Here is a 16,104-nt window from a genome sequence, read left to right on the forward strand (position 1 = left end):
TCTTCTGCGGGTCATCGGGATTGTGTGTCGAGTGAAATCATAGCCACAAGGTTTAGGATAATAGAAGCAATTTTTCATGTTGACAATTAGTGACATTCAACTAGTTGCTTTTTGGAGTGCAGTTGAATTTTCGACTCCACATAAACTATTAGACAACTTAGATTCAAAATGTTTATTACACGGAACATGATGATTTAACATACCCCCCGCCGTCATCTTAAGTGTGAGGGAGCAAGAAGGGACAACTTAGTGAGACCCAACTCCTCTTCGTAGGTAATGGTTAAGGGAGACACTCCAAGTAGGGAATCTGTACTATGCTGAGTGCACTTTTATGAACTTTTTATTTTCCGTTGTAATTTCTGCTGTACTTCATTGCTGCCAGTTGATATTGTATATTTATTTTGATCTCCGCACTGCACAACCATTTTTAAAAAATCATTGAATCAGAATTGGGTCATTAAGAGCTTTCAATTGATCTTATCTGTTTGTGTCTGGACTGTGTAAAGAGAAAAGACACATAGGATAAACATTTGAACTTCATATAAAGTAAAATATGATGACAGTGAGCAACCATGGCGAGAATAAGCCTTGTGAGAAAAACATAATACCAAATATGCTCAGTTCTCAGTAATCTTGTCAATATTTATAGATGTTGCACTGAACGTTACTTTGTAAATTGCACATTGGTAGTCTAAGTAAAAGAGAAAAAAGAACATTTCATCTAATCTTGGATGTGTTCAGTCACAGAGGCTGAGGTAGATTTAAAACAAACAAGCACAAATCAGATGAAACAGTGCCAACAGGTGCCATTTTGTGTGTCTTTTATTGTGGACATGACATTACATCTTTTTGAAATGATGTACAAAAGTGTAACAGAACTGAGAATGGCTCAGACGAGGTAGAGCTTTCACATCGGCTTGCTGGCATGAAAACTACACGGTATAAAAACAAAAAAACAACCCAGGAAAATTGTTTTATCAAATTCAACAAACGCTCCTGTCTGCCTCTGTCCTCTAAACCTGTTTGAAGTGATAATAAATACAGATATCAACCAAACACATTTGGAATAATAATTTCTTCTAAGGTAAATTAATCATGAAGTTCATAACAAATAATAATTAAAAAAGCAATACGGACACAAATAATACAACTTAAGAGGCACGATAAAAACCCAACCAAAGAATAAAGGACAACACATGCCAGCCCCTGTGGGAGGGCACCCATGGCTAGCTACTGAACAAATCCTACAGTTTAGCAAAGAGAAATACTAAAAACACACTCTTACATCTTTATTATGAAAAAAATAACCACTGCTGCACCTAGAATTATCCAATTATCCAAGCAGTGCCACACAGCTGTCACAAAACAAATCATTTGTCAATAGAAATCTATGGAATCATCCTAACAAAAAGCCTCTAAACCCCAAGTGACATTGCAGTGTGTTAGCCGGCACCATTAAAAAGACATTCTCAAAGAAACCTTAGCTAGTATTGGACAAAATGAGAATGGTTAAAGCAGTAACCTAGTCTAAGTGCACTAGTAATGCCATTTGGTTTCTACCGCTGTATATAAGGGTTTGGTAAGAGTGGATTACTTATATACAGTTTTATTTTACATACACTCACTCCTGCTTCAACGTTTTTCTAAGTCACACTTCGGAGTACAAATTCATCACTGAGGAGTTAATCTTAAAGGGAATTCTGTACAACATTGGTATTAGTACTACACTACCTCGAAGGCTAGAGTATCCGTTTCAAGTATTTTCACTACCCACACCTTCAATACACACATTTGTGTATGATTAGGCATAGTCAAGCACACAACGCTGTAAGCACACAACCCACTGGTATAGCAACCATTTCATCATTAGGGAAAAACTGCTGAGGTCTTCAAATAGATTGGAAGTATAGTACTCTTTATGTTCCGTATTCTTTTAACTGCTTTGATTTTTGATCTTATGCGTACAAAATGTCTCCACATTTCAACTCTTGCTGTGTAATTTTGCTTTCAACTTTCTCGCTTTCATCTCTTTTCCCCATCGTGGCAAGACCATAGACTGTTTAAAAAGAAGTGGACATAGCCTTAGGGTCTGGAAAATGAAGCAAATGCAGAAGTGCCTAAACCTGCACTATTTGTAAATACCATCAGGGGGAGAAACCACCGGCTGCAAAAAGAGGTCAAACTGTATAGAAGTCTATGAGAAAATGACCCTACTTCTCAATTGATTTTTTTACCCCAGTAAACCCTTACACCCCTAACTCTAATTATTTTATGTTTCTAACGTTCCCATTTAAAGTAAAATAGAAGATAAAGCAGGGTACTCATTAGGGCTTGGCTACCTACATTTAGTCACTTCCGGATCCAAAAAAGAAAGGGATGACATGGCATACATTTCAAACCCAAAGTTTCAACCTTGAACGGGGTGACTTCATGGTGGCTAAATACACTTATTTTATACATTCTATGGTCAATGCATGGCTTTTTGCAAGATGTGGAGGCTGTTGAAGAGAAAAAAAAACAAGCCCAGGACACAAAGAGAGCATCTCCTCCTACTCCACCAGCCAATAACTAAAAACACTTTCATTGCAGAGGAGGTAGGCTAGTATAAAAGCATCTAGAGGAAGGCTGGAGTACACAAAAGTGGCAAGTCAACCTCCTGTACAGTACAGAGAGGATTTAGAATGCACATACACACACAATAATTCACACCCACCAGTGTTAAGGCTGTGACGGCTCTTAAATTCAATATACTTCAAAAAGTCTCCAACTCCTGTATGCACAGCTGAACTCTCTGGAAGCCTGACCTCCTAACTTCTGGCTGCTCTCTCCCTCTTTTCTCTGACCTCATCACTCTTTTCTTGCTAGAATGCAAATCTACCCTCAAAGAGGCCAACAGTATGAGAGTTTGATTCGTTTAGTCTGCTTAAATGTTTGGTAGCAAAATAAGCTCTGCTCTCTGGTTGCTTCAAGTTTAAAAAGGAATAGTTTTGGATATTTGGGATAAAGATTTAGATGATAAGATCATTACCACAGCTAGCCTGGCAATGAATTTTGCTTCTGAAATAGTTTCATTTGAGTCATGTTTAGACGCCTGGTCTAACGGTAAAACGTTTCACTTTATACAATAGTAACACAAAAATAAACTTTTACTTTGTGTAGAAGAAAAAACGTTTTTGATATTCTCCTATCCAATCAAAGGAATACATTATTCCCAATATGGGCAAAACTGGCATTTGTAAATAAATAACTTATGGAGGCATGAGAGGAAAAAATAAAATCTCTTCAAGTTTTCAAGATAACACAGGCTGATTAACTGATCTACAAATGGTAATAATGAGGGTGAAATATTCCTTTAAATAGCTTGTTGCCCCTTAGGTAACGTTGGTACTAAAAACTCTGTGCCACAGGCTTTCAACCAGAGAGACTGGCTTGCTTTTGGTACCAAAGCTTTAAGGCCAAAAAGTCTGTGTTACCCTTTAGCAGTATGAAATGAAGATACATCTTCACGAGCTAACACTTAATAGTACCATATTCTCTTTTGTAATAGCACAAATGAATAGTTTATCTTCCTGTCATCCCTACTGTTTTGTAGTCGGTCTAACTCAAAGTCAGAAGTGCCGGAAACACTCCTTAATTTGATGGAGTTATGGAGGGAAACTGCCTCCACTCAGTCCCTTCCTCTATAATGGACAATAATTGAACGGCAATAAAAAATGGTACGCTCATTTATATTGGCTATTAAAAACGCACACTCTTTTTAATGAGCACTAAAGCAGACACCCCCATTAGCGTTTTCTTTCTGTCTTTAATCCTACCTCTCTCTCCTTCTAATCATCAGCTACACATCCTTAGAGTGGTCACTGCACTGCTAACATTACACTTTGGAGTGGAGGGAAGTGAGTTTAACACACAGGCACACATACACACAGACAGATGCAAGTGTAAATCTTCATAAACCCAGAGGAAAAAAGAACTTGCAATGCGTCAATTGACTGTAGATCAATTGCGAAGCGTTTTTTCTCTCTCAACTCTGGTGATTGGTGTCCTGAGGAATGCACACACTCTTCTACAATAAAGCTAAAACAAAGAAAAGGAACGATAACTACAGCAGCCATGCAATGCCATAGTCCTTGATTCTAAAAGCTAGCAGTTGCATTCAAGTTCAGTTTCTCCGCTTTGTTTTAACTTTGCTTTTCTTGTAAAGCTGCACAGGTTGACATCGGTTTGTACCTCTGAATGACGGCAAGAGATATTTTTAGGGAGTTCTATATTCAGAGTTCAATAAAGGTGATGTACACTACACACAACCTGCTAAATGTTGTCAATCTGAAGAAGCAACATATCGATTTCTGGTGAGGATACTTTAATTTCTTTCCAATTTCTAACAGCAGAATAATTTTTTGTTGGTAGATAAGACACTCTTCCCTGCTTACGCTTGTGATTTCAAAATTGCCTAGCACAGCTTTAACCACCTTCTTATTTCAAATAAAAAAGAAAGAAAACTACAAGAGACTTCATTGTAGAAAATGGGTCTAAGTTCATTAAAGGGTGATAGGTGGCAAGGAGAGGTTCGAAAAGTCCATCATGAGTCTTTGGTCCAACTTCCAGTCCTTTTATTTTTAGGAATGGTGGGTTTTTTTTGGGTTGTCCCTGACTAGCCGGGTCTTAGTCCAGATCGGTTACTCTCGCTGTTGTGATGGCGTTGGTGTGTGTTTGGCAGCCAGCGCTCCTTGCTCCTCTTGGCTCAGTAATAGACTTCTTGTGTCGGGGTACTGGCTGTTATCAAAAGGCAAATGGTGGACACTTTGGACGTGTGTCTTTAGGTTCCCTTTCTGAGATGCTCGGTATGGGCAGAGCTGGCAGCAGAATGGCCTCTCCCCTGGGGAAAACACACACAATACCAAAAATTAAGTTGAAAGGTCAGATGGTAGCCAGAAAGGATGTCACACATGGAATTCGGAGACTTTGGGAGAATACAGATTAAACAAGACAACGATGCAAGACACGGATGAGTATTGTTGTAGTGGAGATGAAAAGAAAAGGGGAAAAAACAACCAAACACACAGACAAACATAAACCAAGAGACATGATGGCATTTGGCTAGAAATAGGGGTTATTATTGGATAAAAACGGCATCCACGTTGTATTTTTGACATCTTATTTCACTTAGAAAGTTAACTTTGCTTTTGTGTCCTGACCCAGATGGACTACGTTTCTCTTTCCCTGCCATGTGGAGAATAGCGCCACCCATCCTGTCTGTAATTTCGCCTTTTTGTATTTTTCTCAATCACCAGGGCCACCCTATGTCCACACACACACACTCCACCCCCCCCCCCCCCCCCATACTTTCTCTTCTAATTAGACTGACCTACAATGGCACAGACACCTTGGTGAAAAAAAAAATAGGAAAGGAAATAATACAAAAAACAAGCAACACACACCTGAACAAAACAGATGAGATTGCCATTTAATTGCACCTAATTATCATTTTGATAAATGGAAGAGTATCAAAGCGGGAAAACAAATGACTCCCCGTGCCCCTCCCGCACCTTTCTCCCTGAAGAAGAAACAGGGAAATATAGCTGTTATCATACATCATCAGACGGTGGAGAAAGATAGGAAAGGGGGGTGGAGAAATAGAGAGATACAAAAAAACAAAAAAAAGGTATAATTAATCAAACAAAAATCTAAAAAAAAAAAAACAAACAGCAGGGAAGACGGGGAGGGCGACATGTGAGAAGAAAGCGAGAACCTCCACGACACCGTCCTGCGAGGAAACATCGCTGACGGGACCGGTGCACTACATTATAATAAAGGTTATCGTCACCGTAAAGCAGCGTCAACACTACATCTAATTGGACCCCTCCGCCGTGCCTGCTCCCATCATTCATAGTGTGCGGTAAATCTGAGTCCATGTGGGTGTGGGTGTGATTAATTAAGATGGAGGCGCAGCGCGTGGAACCCAGCTCTATCCGAATGTCAAAGCAGAACAGATTTATTCCTCTGTTCCTCCTCTGTCTCGTTGACTGACTCTAAAAACTCCTGAAAGACATCAAAGCAACTACAGAGAATGTGTTTGCACATCTTTGTTTGAAACCTGTTTCTGTAGAGATTTACACTTTTTTTGTTGTGTTCAAGTGGTGTTGGAATGAGTCCTAGATGCCACAATTGAGTGAGCATCTTACCACTTTCAGTTCCCTCGACACGTATAAGGCCCGTGGCTAACACAAGCTTAAGAGATTTTCATGTTTTGTTTGACGACGGATAAATACCATACTCGTGAATATCCAAACATTTTGTGATAAAGTGACCATATGAGGCTGCTTAACATCATCACACCCCACACAAGTCCGCCTTTAGCGTAGGGGTGTTGACATGACCTTGATGTAGTTTGTTGTTAGCCTAACGTTCTTTATCCCGGCAATTTCACTGATGTGTGGAGAATTATCATAAACGTTTGTTCGCCAAAGGTCTTACTGTCTGCAATATTCCAAAATACGATGGAAGATCCCATTGGTTTTTGACGAAGTAACCCTTGCGTCAAAACTTCTCCACTTTGTACTGACAGCTAACAGTTATATTAATGTGTGGTCAATCTGCCTTTTAGTATCTAAAGGTGTAACTTATGGGGAGATAATGGGTTTGGTCATTTGTGTGTTTGTGCGAGGGTGTGTCTTTCTGTTTGCAGCACATATCACAATGTAATGGACCCATCAGCCAAATAAATGTTTTAAAACAGATGTATGGCTTTATCTATAGGACATTCTGCAGTTGCAAGTATCTGATGTCAGCACTGAAGGTGTTAATTGAAAAATGGCCATCTTAAGAACTACAATTATTTTTCTATAAGTGACATTTAGAAGAATCTGGTACCTTTTCCTCAATTACTAAAATAACCACCAAGCCTCCCATGTTTTTCAACGAGACAACGGTGAAATGTTTTGCAGGATACACACACTGTTGTCAGGTGTGATCCACAAGCATGTGAGAATGCCAGGTGTTAATGCCAGGTGCACATGAAAAAAAAACAAAAAAAACATGCACACATAAAAGGATGCAAAGACACACATGCTGATGTGAGACAATAATAACAATAAACATGCATATGCAATGAGGGAGCCCAGTGGTTAGCCATGGTGCCACATACTTGTTTGGGAGCTTCAGAAGCGGTGGTGTGAGCGTCAGTACCTCTGTGGAGTCCGTTAAAATCATACCCAACTGTGGGGGGAGAAGGAGGATGGGGGGGTGGGAGGAAAAGGAGAAGGAGGAGGGGAGGAAGGGGGAAGTAGGAGGGCATTCGGTTAAAAGCTCTACCAGATTCACACAAGCATTTCCTTTTCTCCCCCCCTCCTTCCACCACCATCCGCACACATTAGCCACCAGCGCCCTTGCTAATAGAGGGAGGGGGCTGGCAGTGATAGTGATGGTGATGATGGTGGTGATGATGGTGATGGAACCTGGTGGAGGCAAGTCAGTGATTTAATATGACGCATGTTAATAGAGGCCTCGGGGTGGCTGGCCTTTTCTGCGTGTGCACGTCCATTCTGAAGACAACCGTCGGTGACAACATTAATTACAGCCTTGGCGAGTGTTTACAGACCCTTATGCATGGGAGTGTGTGTGTGGTAATGCGCTGTGTGTGTGTGTTTACAGCGAAGCTTGGGGGGAAGCTGAGCGCTGCATCACTTACCATTTGGCCTCTGTCACTTAGAATCACTGGCTGTGCCACATATCATTCACACTCTCTATAAAGAAGCTACTTATCTCACTGTCTACTGTGATCACCGCCGGCACGGGTGATGGACATGACAGGACAGGAGAGGGAAGGAGAAGGCGGGAGATAAAGACGGAGGAAGGCAGGAAAATAGGAGAAGAGAGGATGAAAGGTAGAAGAAAAATGAATAAAGGAAAGTAAGGGAACAGGATATAAGAGGAAAAAAGATGAGAGGAGCAGAGATTATAGGTGGGAATAGGAGAGGAAATTATACCAAAGAGGAAAGTCGAGCAGAAAAATGACAGGAAAAAGAGAAGAAAAAGGTAGATGGAAGTAAAAGGGGGTTGAAACCAAACAAAAGGAAAAGAAAGAGTGCAGAGAGGATACAAAAGTATAAAGAAGAACAGAAATGTAGAATAATAGAGAGGAAACATGAGAGGAAAAGGAAATTAAAAAGGTTGCGATCAGAGGAAACAAGTAAAAAGTAAGAAGAATGGGACAGGAGAGATGGTGAAACAAATGAAGGAAGGAAATAGAAGAAAAAAACTGAGGTATGTTGTAAAGTGAAGAAATTAAAAAAAAGATTAGATAGGAGCAAATGAGAGGAAAGAAAAGAAGAAGTGACAGGAATGGGTGAGAATAGAGGAAATAAGGGAAGAAAAGATGAGGAGGAAAAACAAAAGTAAAGATGAGTGTAAAAAAATAATCAAGGGAAAGGACACATTTTGAGGGAAGGAAAGGACAGGAAGAGAGGAAATGAAAGTGCACTAGGAAAGGAAAATGGAGATGGAGGAAAAGGCAGAATTTCTAAATCAAGCTGTTTAGTGAATGGCATTGGGATGCATGCAAATAGATTCATAAGGTTGGCATGGACAAATGCTGTTCTGCTTCATTAGAATGCGCAATTCCATCTCTCTAATTGACATGTGATTAATAATGTATACAATTTGTCACAGGTCAGTATCCGGAGCACATCATGTTTCACTTTAAAAGATAGAGACAGCTGCCCAGCCCAGGGCGGGGAGGACTCACAGACCGGCTGTTACACTCAACTGAACAAAAATATCCGTTTTGATTTATTTCCTAGAATGCAGGAATGTGCTTGACGTATGGAGAGTCAGATGATTAAATATTGTTGGGAATGTGAATCCTCTTGCATATAATCTCTATATCTCATGTGAGCGTTGATTTGGTGGATAACTAGGTGTTCAAAGGTGGCACGGGAATGATCGACTGTTGAAGGAGTGGCCAAAAGAGTGGGAACATCGAGTAATACATGAATAAGAAGTACCTTACATGGTAGATCGTCAGGTTGAATACAGTACGATTAATTGTTGTTGCTGTTTCTTGTTTGCTAAGGTTTTTTCCGGCATAACTTTTCCTATGAAACTATTTCACTGGCTACAACCCTAACCTTAACCCTACCATTTCTCATCCAAAGCCTCTTTTAGTTACTGCGTATAAACGTTTGTAAACTCATGTTAAAGGACTTGATTGTTCTGTTTGTAGTCCTTACACTTAGGGTCATATTTAATTGGAAATACCAACATACCAACAGGGCTCATTAACTGTTCAAGTTTTTACGAGGATTCCAACATTCACCAATGTGAATGCTCATGCCCATAGAACATATACAACCTGTAATATTTCCTTTTTTCCCTGTAAAACTGAGGTATTAAGCATGATCTTGTTATTTTGTCACCACAATCAAATATGCAAGCTTAGGTTGTTGGTAGCCGTTAACTATATGTAATAGAAAGAGTTTAATTGTGCCATTATTATGATCTTTTTTTAAGCCTACAGCAGAGGAGTTCCAATCGTTGTGTTTATCCTAGAGTTAAAAACGTGCATTATGCGGCATTTCAGATACGGAAAGATAAGATGTTCTTTTTGATCCCAATTTTTTTGATTTCCCAATTTGGGATCAATATCGATATTTCCATTATCTTGTTGATCCATTTGAAGTACTTCAAATGGATCGTGTTCACGTGCAGTCTGTCTTTGTTTGAGTGTGTCTGGGTCTGTGTGAATGTGTTTACCTGTGTGGGATCTCATATGAGTACGCAGGTGGCTGGGCTGACTGAAACTCTTCCCGCACTCGTGGCAGAAGTACTGTCCCTGCCGCATCAGAGACCTCAGCATCCCTAAACACACACACACACACACACACACACACACACACACACACACACACACACACACACACAGGAAAAAGAAACGCACAATTAAAACCAATACTAAAGGAAAAAATAGACACAGAGGTTCAATATGTTAGTGGTTAAAAGGATGATTCAAATGTATAGTATGCACTGTTAGCAGACAGCCAAGAGCCAACATGTTTACTTATTTAAAGGAGGCACAAATACTACGTGGGCTCTGTGAGAAACAAAAATGCAATAAATGTACAACTTATATTTCATTAAAGTTTCAGAATTCTAATAGGGATGTTTGCACTATATAATGCCTAAAACCATTACAGTAGGAACAAGTAGTTCTTAAACAAATAACACTGTTTGTCCCATTGTATATATGCTTAAAAATGTGTTATACTGTCAGTGAACACGCAACATTTTGTGTTGCGATTTCATGTAATGCAAAATTCATGTAGCATTTAGCAGCCATAATATGTTTTGTTGTGAAATACCCACAAATGTCTAATCTTAGAACACAAACGAGCTGCATTTTCTTGACATGCGATTTGCTCTGCCTCATGGTGAAAACAGCCAGTTGAGTTTCGTTTAGTTACCTCCACTGGCTAGCTTGCTACCATCTGATTTGTTGCCCGTCGAAAAGTCAGTGGTGAATAAGGTCAAAGTTGAAAAGAAATTATCTTTGAGCGCAGCGATCGGTAACAATTTCCAGCCGGTAGCGCTTTCACTTCAATAAAAAACACAATGTCAGCGCAGAGCAGTTTTACCGCTTGCATTCAAAGGCCAGTTGAATGTGAGCATTTACGTGTGACTTCTCTTTGAAGAGATGGAAAACGTGAATCAGCATCAGTTTATTTCGAGGCTGAAGACGTTTTCAGATTGAATGACGACGTAAAGGTCAGTATCGGGCAGGAAGAAATGAGTGGGAGTACATGAGCACAGAGCCTGGCTTGCATCAGCGGTGGAGCTAGGTAGCGTCAGTGGTAGTGGACTTGCACAGGCATCATTAGTATGTCTAATGTGTCATTATGAGCGGCTAGCTCCAGGGGCTGGACTGCAGCTGTCACACAGCATCATCTCAGAGTCTGACAGCCAGACACACACAGCACACACACACACCGCATAAATTACAGGCAATTAAAACGCCCCGGCTGTGATGTGCCCGCTCCGCTGCCCGTGTGTCACATGTCAGGTGTGTATCTCTCCGTGTGTGTGTGTGTGTGTGTGTTGTGTGTGTGTTTCAAGAGGTGTGTATATGTGTATTTGGTCCAAAAGAGGAAAGAGAGGCACAGACTGGCTGCACACACGGAATGACAGACACTCCCATTACATTCGCGCGTCAGATTAACATGTTAATGGCCTTAAATGCAGAAAGAAACTTGTTGAATTTTGATGAATTCACTCACAAGATATGACGTGAGTAAATGAGAAATTATTTACGCAAAACTTTAAAACAATCTTGAAGCTTGCTCTACAGTTTTCTTATCTGATACAGATAATCATTGAGTTAAGGAAAACTAGAGAAATGTTACATTAAAATCAAGACACTCATATAATATTAACATTTCCACAAGAATACATGACAAATATGACACAGCTAATCATGTTTTAATGCTATAACACATATCCAAAGAAAACATAATTGCGTTACTTACAGGTAACAACTTAAATAGCCAGTATCAGTTTACTGCAAATGTATTTCTTTATTGAAAATGCAAATTTAGGGTTGATATTACCTGGCTAACGTTTGGCCTATGCTAATGTACTTCCTGAATTATTGCCTTTTTAGTTTGTGACTTCATGGTTGAATGCAGTTTTTGTAAGTCACTTTGGATATCATGGCTAAATGAAATGTAATGCAATATCAACCAGCACTTGATATATCAACCGTTGATTGCCCTGCTCAGTAGACTATATTGGTCCCAATACAAAAACAAATGTTTTGTTTTTGAATCTCTCCCAAATTTCAGTGTCAGTAGTGTATAGGTTTCAATGCTACATTGATTTTGCCTTAAGAGCAATTCATAACATTAAAAAACATTGGCAAAACCACGTGATTTCTAAATTGATAGTTTTAAACTAAAGTAAGGTAGAATAAGAAAATGACCATGAGAAAGTGATGTGACATGGAGCCCGATTTTGTTTCGTAAGTCTGACAAAATGTTTACAATGTTGCCATTGAGCATAAAGAGAAACTGTTGTTTCATGGTGAGGAAATGAGGAATAACTCTATTTAAGAAATTACAAATTTTAAATTGAGATATGATTGATAAGGACCTGTCAGTCTTGATATAATAAAGTTTTCTGGTTGGCTTAAATGTGCATTTTATTTGAGACTACAACACACATACAAATGCACACGTGCTCTCCTGTGACCTCTTCTGCTGACAGATGAAAGACCTGGAGGTTAGTGGGTGCTCTCTGTGAAGGGGACGCCTACTGCTGAACCCCTGGCAGATGCATCAGCACTCTTAGCATTAAGCCTGGCATATACCTGGGCAGTGCCCGCTAGTTGTGTGTATATTTGTGTGCGGATTGGAGGGACACAGCGGGACAGGGAGGCGGAGGAGGTGACAGAGAGTGTCTCTGGCAGCCCGACTGCTGGCCTCTGGATACTCTACTTCTACTGCGAGCCGCCAGCCCTTCTCAGTGATGCACTAATGAAAGACAAGACAGAGCTGGACAAAAAACACAAGCAGACACACACTCGTACACGTATTACAAAGAGAAAACGGGAGAAAGACTTCAAAAAAGGTCACTTTATAGCATGTGACGCAAAGGGCTAAGGCGGGTGGTGACGATATGCGCCTGGACGGGTGACAGCGATGTCATGCATCAGCTCTTGGGCTGTTGTCTTTGACCCCTGGCTCCGCACAGCCCCACTTGACCTTAGAGACACAACTGAAAATGGGCAAATAATACGCGTGTTCGGTAATGACCATTTCCAAAGCAGCTGGTGGGGTAATTATTCTGTCTCATCTCTCTCCCTGCCTCTTATTTTCCCTCTCTCTTCATTTCGCCTCCCTCCATTCGCATCTGTGCGAGTCTCTCGTCAGGCAGAGCCATGACCTAAACAGTTTGTGACAGCTTTCTGGGAGAGTGGAGCTGGAGACTAGGCATGCCTCGCAGACCTGAGAGTAGCAAAGGTTCTCTCACGTCTCTCACGTAAAAATAAAATAAAAAAGAAAGACACACACTTGCATCAGCACATATGGACACACATGCAAAAACACACCTGCTGCCCCAGATATGGCCTCTTATCATATCTGACAAACATGCAAGCCGCCCATGTGCTTATTTAATGGATAACCTCTTCATTATTCAAAACCTTGTCAGAACCAAGCACTGCGTGTGTCTGTCAATCACTTTCTGCTAGATGGGGAGATTGTGTAAGAGGCAGAGTTGGTATGTGTTGGAGAGGATAAATGTGTATACTAAATTGAAGGTACTTTAGGTGTGGATCTACGTGATTACGGTCATCGTGTTCTGGTTTAGCCTTTGAAGTTTGGGCAATTCTACTCAAGAAAGCTCAAAAATACTATGTCACTGAAAAAACATTTCTCTTCAACTCTTGACATTTGGCATTTTCTCCAAAGCTATGACCCTCTGGGCATTTTGTATATGAGCTGATGATGACGGATTCCACAAAACACTTACCAAGAGGGCTTGTTCCACATGGTGGTACTACACACATTTAAAGCTACAGTTGGTAACTTTATAACCAAATAACGTTTTGTCAGATTTGGTGAAACTATCACTATATCCTACTTTTTAAGGAAGAACCCTGTTCCCTTCTAACCCAAGTTCCCCTAATGGCATTTGCAAGGTTCAACTGCACCAAAGGAGCAGGACCAATCAGAGCCAAGGAGTCTCTAGCACTGCATGTGAACTCCAATCAAACTGTCAAACTAGGTAGAGTTAATGAATCACATTTCTGCATTGCTTTTTTTTGAAACAATGGGCAGTGCTTGGGTTTGGATCCACTTTTTTAACATATCTGTGGTTTTACAAAACAGTCCAAAACAGTACCAGACATGTTAGTCTCTGTTTATCAAATTGTTAAGTTTGACAGATTGATGGGAGTTCCAGGGACTCCTTTGCTTTGATAGATTGTTTCCTTGTTTCCGGTGGAATTCTTGCAAATGTCATTAGGAGCACTGCTAGGAGGAAGAGGAACATCATTTTGTAGATGGATCTTCAGTCTAATACAGAACTGCCAGGATATAGACAAAGTTGAACAACTATGAAAAAAGGATAAAATAAAAATGTGTTTTAAGGTACCAAATACAGCTTTAAACTAACACAAATACATGTCAACAGATTGAACAAAAACGGTAGTAGTAGTAAAGTCATTCCTTACCAGTGGGATCCATCAGTGCATTGGCTGCCCCCCAGCGGTGGTAGAGGGAAGCCAGTTCATGGGGGCTGTAGTTATTGAGAAGACCGAGAATGTCTGTTGGCGTCTCTGACGACTCTGCCATTGGCTCCTGCTTGACATCTATACGAGCCTCTGAAGGCAAAGAAGAGGAGGAAGTGGAGGAAGAGTTCAGCAAAGTGCCTCCATGTGCCTGGTAGGCTCCGTAGTTGTGCCCTGCAGCGGAGCTATGGGTAATGGTGCTGGGCCTAGTAGCTTTAACCCGGCTTTGGCCGTGGGAGTTGGGAAGAGACTGATGAGGGAAACCTCTAGCTCGGCTGTACTCTGCCAGGCCATGTTTGCTGGACAGCATGAAGCCGAGGCCCTCTTGAGGCATCACATAGCGGTCAGAGATCCGGGATGCAGAAGCTACGCTGGGGCTTGGGGCTGAGGAGCGTGAGGCGGCACCGGTGCTTTTCTCCAAGGGGCTGGAGGAAGACGACGAGCCGCCCCGAGGGTAAATATCCACTTTGGGTCTAAAGCGAGACTGATGACTCTGGTCCTCCATGTGTCTGACACTGCTGGCTTTGCTGCTGCTGCTGCTGCTGCTGCTGCTGCTGCCAGGCCGGACTGGGACTCTCACTGCTTGGGTTCCCGAGGTGGATGAGGAGTCTCTGGCGGTCGAGGAAGACGGGGTGGAGGAGGATGATGATGATGGCATAGCTGCTTGACTGGCTGGCTTGCTCTTCTTTGGAACCTCGTTAGAGTTAGTTGGTGGCCGGGTGCGTTGGGCACGCATCATTTGAGGCAGCGATGGGCATTCCTTCCCCTCAAGCATTGGTGGGGGACCAGTGCGTCTCCTGGGGGATAATAAGTTGTCCCTGGAGCCCTTGGAACTATTTTTCAGGGCCCATTTCGGAGCAAGATTGGAGCTACTGCTGTTGATGCGGTGAGCCACAGTCTGATGCATCCAGAGCACCTCAGGGTAGCGGGTGGAGTGGGAGCAGAATGAGCACTTGTGGCTTGGGAGGCCTTTCCTGTCCTGGGTTAGGGAGGCTATGCCCCTGCAGCCATTGGCCCTCATGCAAAGATCTACAGGGGTCATGCTGGGGTCGAGTGGGGAGGATCTAGCTGAGAGGTAAGCAGGAGTAGATGCAGAGTTGTTCAACCCCTGGAGAAGAACTTTCTTCAGCTTGGGGTAACCATTTGGGGTGCCTCTGCCTGAGCTGGAGCAGGGGCTGGGAATAGGGCTGGGTCTATCTCCGGGGGTAACGGGATGTTGGACACGAACATGAGTCAAATAGACCTGCAGATCTCTGCTGACGAAGTCGCAAAGGCTGCAGACATAAGGCTTCTCATCTGTAGAGGAAATAATGACATCATAAAGGTGAATGACTGCAAAGGATTATACTCTTCTCTACTACTGAGCCAGATTTACATGGTTCCATCCACATGTAGTTTGGCTGAACAGCCACCAGGCTGCAGTATTGGCCAGTGTTTCCAATGTATCTCTTTCATTTCGACTGTCTGTTTGTCAGCATTATTACATGAACAGAACCGCTCCGATTTTTATGAATCTTGGCGAAAAGGCAAAGGCCAAGAAAGAACCCATTCAATTTTGGAGCATAGGCGAATCTCAGCGCGGAAACTAATATTATGTTTCTCTCATGGAAACGTCCTTGGCAGAGGTCTGTGCTCTCCACGAGCCCCTCAAGTCTACTGGCGAATATATTCAAACATAAAATGTGAACTTTGGCTATTGCAAGGACAGTGAACATATTAACACTTAAAATTTGAAATAAATACCTACATGTTATCATCATTGAAAATAGTTTCAAGGATCTCATAGTTTTTTTATAAATAGTACCTCTGTGGTTTTATCAGAT

At 41.5% G+C, this 16,104-nt stretch overlaps 1 protein-coding gene across 4 annotated transcripts in view; it reads right to left on the reverse strand.

Annotated features, from left to right (window-relative positions):
• Positions 1–804: 804 nt before the first annotated feature.
• Positions 805–16,104, reverse strand: part of LOC134861850 (zinc finger protein 516-like) — a 49,090-nt gene continuing 33,790 nt past the window's right edge. For 3 of the 4 annotated variants that reach the window (XM_063879409.1, XM_063879410.1, XM_063879411.1), the window contains 3 exons: positions 14,225–15,577; positions 9,754–9,858; positions 805–4,879 (listed from right to left, as the gene is read on the reverse strand). In XM_063879409.1, coding sequence (XP_063735479.1) covers positions 4,680–4,879; positions 9,754–9,858; positions 14,225–15,577 — 1,658 coding nt within the window. In that variant the 3' untranslated portion in view covers positions 805–4,679. Of the gene's footprint in view, positions 4,880–7,147; positions 7,219–9,753; positions 9,859–14,224; positions 15,578–16,104 lie in introns of all 4 variants that reach the window. The other variant, XM_063879412.1, reaches the window with a different exon arrangement.

The sequence above is a fragment of the Eleginops maclovinus genome, chromosome 3, assembly GCF_036324505.1.
Source record: "Eleginops maclovinus isolate JMC-PN-2008 ecotype Puerto Natales chromosome 3, JC_Emac_rtc_rv5, whole genome shotgun sequence".
NCBI classification, from domain to species: domain Eukaryota; kingdom Metazoa; phylum Chordata; class Actinopteri; order Perciformes; family Eleginopidae; genus Eleginops; species Eleginops maclovinus.